Consider the following 6,512-nt stretch of genomic DNA (forward strand, 5'->3'; position numbering starts at 1 on the left):
TTAGATGATGCTTCAAAGATGAATCTTGATTCAGCTTGTGGGGGTAGTTGCATGGCCAGACCATACAGTGAAATCCAAATCTTGCTGAATAACTTCACTGCTAATGATAATAACTGGCAAGGTGATGGTGATTCACAAAAGGTAGTTAAGCAAAAATCAGCTGGGTTACTTGAGCTCGACGAAGTGTCAGCCATGAGAGCCGATATTGCAAAGCTGGCCAATCAGATGACTAGGATGACAATGCAGCAGCCACAGACAATGCAACATGTACAACAAATGACTATTTGCTGCGAACTCTGTGGCGACAGTCATATGAGTGATATGTGCCCCATAAATCCAGAATCCATCTATTATGTGGGGCAACAGAACAGAGGTCCACCGAATCAGCATGCATAATACGGGAATTCTTACAATCCAAATTGAAGGAATCATCCCAACTTCTCATGGGGTGGAAATCAGCAGAATCAGAATCAGCATAGACCCCAAAGGTGTTTCAATCAACCTTAGAGACCACCCCAACAAATGGAAGAAAGTACCAATGATTTGCTAGAGAAATTGCTGATTGACAATCAGCAACTCAGGACTGACTTCAGAAATCTTGAGAGGCAAATGGGGCAGTTAGCAACAAATCAAAACAATAGACCTGCAGGCGCTCTCCCCAGTGATACAGAAAAGAACCCTCAAGTGAATGCAGTTACACTTAGAAACGGGAGGGAGCTAGAGGAAGTGCCAACGAAAAAGAAAGACAAGCCCATACCTGAGGGAGAGTTGACCCCTAAAGTGACTCACGAGCTAAAGAATGCTGCTAAAATTCCAGAGCCAGTGGAGGCCCCAAGGCCACCACCACCTTTCCCCCAGAGATTGCAGAAAAAGAATGATGATCGCATGTTCACAAAATTTATCTCTATGTTGATCCAGTTTCAATTGAATATCCCACTTGTTGGTGTGCTTCATGAAATTCCAAAGTATGCTAAGTACATAAAAGATATAGTGGCTCACAAGAGAAGATTAACTAAATTTGAGACAGTGGCCCTTACTGAGGAGTGCACTTCAAGGGTCCAAAATAAGCTCCCTCAAAAGCTTAAGGATCCTGGCAGTTTCACGATTCCTGTGCGCATTGGTAATATTAATGTGGGTCATGCTCTTTGCGATTTGGGGGTGAGCATAAATCGGATTCCCCTGTCTTTGTTCAAACAATTGGGCCCGGGAGCTCCAAGGCCCACTACTGTGATGTTGCAGCTGGCTGATAGATCGATAGCACACCCTAAAGGGGTGATTGAAGATGTGTTGCTGAAGATTAGGAAATTCATCTTCCCTGCTGATTTCATTATCCTCGATTATGAGGCTGATGAACTGGTTCCAATCATATTTGGGCGACCTCTCTTAGCTACTAGTGATGTAATTATCAAAGTGAGAGAGGGAAAGATGATTTTGAGGGTAGATACGAGGAAGCAGTTTTTAATGTCTACAAAGCAATCCAACTTCCCCGCCACTATGAGGAGCTCTCAATGATATCTGTTGTTGAGGCTGATGAGCAGATTCATTATTCGATTGTATATCTAGATGATTCTCTAGAGAAAGCACTTATGTTGCTTGATAGCCTAGGGGTTGACGAGAAGGTTGAGGAGATGATGCACATCCAAGATACATCTTGTGTGTACATGCAAGGGATACACCCATTTGAGCCTTTGAATAGGCCAGAGGGACCTCCTCCAAAGCCGTCAATTGAGGAAGCCCCAAAATTGGAGCTTAAAGCTCTTCCACCTCACCCGCAATATGCTTATTTGGGTGACTCTGACACATTACCCGTTATTGTTTCTTCTGACTTGTCTAAATTGCAGGAAGAAAAGTTGTTGAGAATGATACGTGAGCACAAGCGAGCACTTGGGTGGATGATGTTTGACATTAAGGGCATTAGCCCAGCCTTTTGCATGCACAAAATCCTCATGGAGGACGGACACAAGCCCAGTGTAGACCAACAACGCCGACTCAATCCAATCATGAAAGAGGTGGTAAGAAAAGAAGTGATTAAGTGGCTTGATGCAGGTATTGTATTTCCTATCTCAGACAGCAAATGGGTAAGCCCAGTTCAATGTGTACCCAAGAAAGGGGGGATGACTGTAGTAGTTAATGAGAACAATGATTTAATCCCTACAAGAACTGTCACCGGGTGGAGAATTTGCATTGATTATAGAAAATTGAACAATGACACCCGGAAGGACCACGTTCCCCTCCCCTTTATTGACCAAATGCTTGATAGATTAGCTGGCCAGGAGTACTACTGCTTCTTAGATGGTTACTCAGGGTATAATCAGATTGCTATAGCCCCAAAGGACCAAGAGAAGACCACATTTACGTGTCCCTATGGCATGTATGCGTTCAAGAGAATGCCCTTCGGTCTTTATAATGCACCTGTAACTTTTCAAAGGTGTATGATGGCAATTTTTACTGACATAGTTGAGAGGTTTGTGGAAGTGTTCATGGATGATTTTTCTGTATTTGGATGTTCTTTTGATAACTGCTTGATGAACCTTGATAAAGTACTTGCTAGGTGTGAAGAAACTAACTTGGTGTTAAACTGAGAAAAGTGCCATTTCATGGTACGTGGAGGTATAGTTTTGGGGCAAAAGGTATCCAAGGATGGTTTGTAGGTGGACAAGGCAAAGGTGGAAGCGATTGAAAAATTGCCCCCACCGATATCTGTCAAAGGCATTCACAACTTCTTGGGCCATGCAGGTTTTTATCGTCATTTCATTAAAGATTTCTCGAAAATTTCCTCTCCCTAGTGCAGGTTGCTTGAGAAGGATGTTGCTTGCAAATTTGATGCTGCCTGTCTGAAGGCATTTGAGGAGATGAAGGGAAGGTTGGTGACTGCACCAATCATAATTGCTCTGAATTGGGAGCACCCATTTGAGTTGATGTGCGATGCGAGTGACTTGGCTATTGGAGTTGTTTTGGGGCAAAGGAGAAATAAAATCTTCCACTCCATCTCCTATGCGAGGAAAACTCTGAATCCAACTCAGATGAACTACACAGTCACTGAAAAAGAGTTGTTTTCCGTAGTGTGGGCGTTTGCCAAGTTCAGGTCATATCTAGTGGGGACCAAAGTCATCGTCTACACAGATCATTCAGTTATCAGATACCTATTTGAGAAGAAAGACTCCAAGCCAAGACTAATTCGGTGGGTCCTCCTCTTGCAAGAGTTTAACCTAGAGATCCGAGATCGCAAAGAAACAGAGAATCAAGTGGCCGATCACTTGTCCGGATTAGAAAATCGGAACTATGTAGCTGAAAGGGGTGCAATCAAAGAAACATTCCCTGATGAGCAGTTATTGGCAATCACCTCAAGCACAGCCCCGTAGTATGCAGATTATGTGAACTTTATTGCAAGCGGGATGACACCACCGGAATTGACACTCGATAATAGAAGAAGGTTCCTGCATGATGTGAGGCTTTACATGTGGGATGAGCCATTCTTATACAGGCTCTGTGCAGATTAGTTGGTGCGAAGATGTGTTCCTGAGGAGGAGATGAATGCCATACTTCATAGTTGTCACGCCTCGCCATACGGAGGTCATCATGGTGGAGACAGGACCGCCTAGAAAGTGCTACAATCAGGTTTCTATTGGCCAAAATTATTTAGGGATGCACATGCCTTTGTTAAAATGTGTGACAGTTGACAAAGAACCAGAACAATCACAAAAAAGCACAAGATGCCGCTGCAAAACATTCTGGTAGTGGAGCTTTTTGATGTTTGGGGAATTGACTTCATGGGACCGTTTCCGTACTCCAATGGTCATAGGTACATCTTGGTGGCATTCGATTATGTGTCTAAGTGGGTGGAGGCCGTTGCTCTTCCCACTAATGATGCAAAGGTGGTGGTAAGCTTTGTTAAGAAGCACATCTTCACACGCTTTGGAACTCCCAGAGTGTTGATCAGTGATGGAGGAACACATTTCTGCAACAAACTGCTGAATAATGCTCTTGCAAAGTACGAAGTCAAGCACAAAGTTTACACTGCCTATCACCCCAAACGAGCGGTCAAGTGGAAGTGTCAAACAGAGAGGTAAAGCGGATTCTTGAGAAAACAGTGAGTGCAAATAGAAAAGACTGGGCAGGAAAGTTAGACGACGCATTGTGGGCATATCGAACTGCATACAAAACTCTCATAGGTACTTCTACGTATAAGTTAGTTTATGGGAAGGCATGTCACTTGCCCGTCGAACTTTAACACAAGGCCTATTGGGCAATTAAAAAGCTGAATATGGATAGGGACTTGGCTGGCGAGAAGAGGTTGCTGCAACTCAACGAGCTTGATGAGTTTCGTTTGCACGCATATGAAAATGCCAAATTGTATAAAGAGAAGACTAAGAGGTGGCATGACAAGCACATCCAACATCGAGAGTTTGAGCCAGGGCAAGAAGTTCTTTTGTTCAATTCAAGGTTGAAGCATTTCCCAGGAAAGCTTAAATCTCGTTGGTCAGGCCCTTTTGTTGTGGTAAGTGTGAAACCTCATGGAGCTATGGAGTTGCGGGATATGAGTTCAACTGGTACTTTCTTGGTGAATGGTCAAAGGATAAAACATTACTGGGGTGGTGACTTTGCATGTCACAAGGCCTCGGTGGACTTGACGGATGCTTGAGAACGTGTTGAGTCATGCTGCGACGTTAAATCAGGTGCTAGATGGGAGGCAACCCATTGAATTATTGTAACCTTCATGCTACGACGTTAAATAAGGCGCTGGTTGGGAGGCAACCCAACGATAGTAGTAGTGTTAATTTTGTGTTTTAGAAAGAGCTAACCAATGCAGGTGACAAAGGGCAGGTGCTAAGGCCATCGAACGGGGTAAGAACATGTGAAAAGTTGAAGAAACAAATCGCCCAGGTGCGCGCCCGCGCTACTGGGTGTGCTAAACTACAAAGCTTCTGCCTTGGCCACGCACCTGATCGCGCTACTAGCGCGACCGCGCTACCGGACGCGCATTTGGGCGCTAGTAGCTCTTGGGTTCTGTATTGGACGCGCTAAATCTAGCGCGCTCGCGCATCTGGGCGCGCTAGTTCCGTAAAAAAAATCCGGCGTTTTCAAGTGTATTTTCAGTTTTTCATTTTTTTTTTTGTTTATTCTTTAGACTCAATTACCCCTTTCCCCCATCTAATAAACGCCCCCTACCTGAACCCCACATTCAATAAAAGAAAACCCCTCCCTCATTCCAACTCAAACACAAACAAAACCTTCCTCCAAACACTCCCAAATCCCAAACCCACCCGTCCCCCATCTCACGACCCCCCCCCCTCGAGTTCACTAGCATCTTCCTCATTCTCCTTCAGCACAGGTATGAGCCCTAGTTTCTTTCTTCTTTTTTATTTCTCTCTCTATTTTTTCTGATTTTTTGGTTGTATTCTTATGCTTATGTTGTAGTAGTTGTACTTATATTTTGTAGAGAAATTGGTGCAAGATCTTGTAGGCTGGTTTATCTAGGTCACGAGGGGCTGCACCTGCACACTCCTTTGATAGTTCCAAATTTGTTTCGGCCAATGCTCAGGCCCGCTTTGCGGAAAAAGCTCGTAAAATGCCAATTCCGGAGAGAGGTATTAACGCTAGACAGCTCCAGAGACACTACCCTCACATGTACGAGGAGATGGTGAGGCAGGGGTTGCACACATTCATCAATGAGCCCGGTGAGGGCAATGCAATGGTTGTGCGGGAATTATATGCGAATGTGGCGGAGCATGATAATTGAGTAGTCACGGTGCGCCGAAGGGCAGTGAATGCTTCTATTGAGGCGATAAGGACGGCCTATCAGCTGCCTCCACCTACAGTTGGTTATGATGACTTCTATGAATACGGCGGCAACCCAACGAACGAAAAATGGGCGCGATTATTTGAGACAATTTGTGCACCCAGGAAAGAAGTGGTATGGATGGACTATGGGGAGAAGTTTCCCTCCTCAGCACTCACCTTTGAAGGGAAGTGCTGGCTGTACCTCATAAACAACCGCTTGATTCCGTCTCACAATACTACAGAGGTCAATGGGACCCACGCTGCGTTGATTTGGTGCTTTGTAAATGGTCACGACTTCGACGTGGCCAAAGTGATGCATGAAGAGATATTCGTCCGTAGCCAAGTCAAAAGGTATGGGTTCTTTTTCCCTTATTTAGTTACTCAACTATGTAGGGATGCTCAGGTGCCCGAAAATCTAGCTGTGGATGGGTTGGTGAAAAGGGAAGGCCAATTCCGTACTGATAAGGTGACCACGGGCAAAGAGCCAGGAGTAGTAGAGGAGGAGGTGAGAGGTGGCCGGTCTGCGAGTAGTAGCTCTGATGACTCTCATGACGGAGAGGATGCTGAGGAGAACATAGGGACAACACTACATGCTCAGGAGCAAAATGTGGCAGCAGCAGGACCATCTGGGACGGCAACATCTTCAGGAGCTGTCCGGGTGTCCCGTTTTACTACGATGGAGGCAGAGATGGCTGGTTTGCGAACCTCCATGACTGATTTGGGCACTCGAG

The 6,512-nt window shown here is 45.1% G+C and overlaps 2 protein-coding genes across 2 annotated transcripts; both read left to right on the forward strand.

Moving 5' to 3' along the window:
• Positions 1-522: 522 nt before the first annotated feature.
• LOC138876138 (uncharacterized) lies at positions 523-1,512 on the forward strand. Its single transcript, XM_070155037.1, has one exon. The coding sequence runs from the start codon at positions 523-525 to the stop codon at positions 1,510-1,512; it is 990 nt and encodes a 329-aa protein (XP_070011138.1).
• Positions 1,513-4,264: 2,752 nt separating this feature from the next.
• On the forward strand, positions 4,265-4,642 carry LOC138876139 (uncharacterized). The gene has a single exon (XM_070155038.1). It carries the CDS (start codon positions 4,265-4,267, stop codon positions 4,640-4,642), a length of 378 nt encoding a protein of 125 aa, XP_070011139.1.
• The last annotated feature ends 1,870 nt before the right edge of the window (positions 4,643-6,512 follow it).

Source organism: Nicotiana sylvestris, chromosome 8 (assembly GCF_000393655.2).
Source record: "Nicotiana sylvestris chromosome 8, ASM39365v2, whole genome shotgun sequence".
Lineage (NCBI taxonomy): Eukaryota > Viridiplantae > Streptophyta > Magnoliopsida > Solanales > Solanaceae > Nicotiana > Nicotiana sylvestris.

Bases quoted from the DNA above. Each gene is read 5' to 3' on its own strand.
- LOC138876138 (XM_070155037.1), top strand. From the start codon at position 523: ATGGAAGAAAGTACCAATGATTTGCTAGAGAAATTGCTGATTGACAAT.
- LOC138876139 (XM_070155038.1), top strand. From the start codon at position 4,265: ATGGATAGGGACTTGGCTGGCGAGAAGAGGTTGCTGCAACTCAACGAG.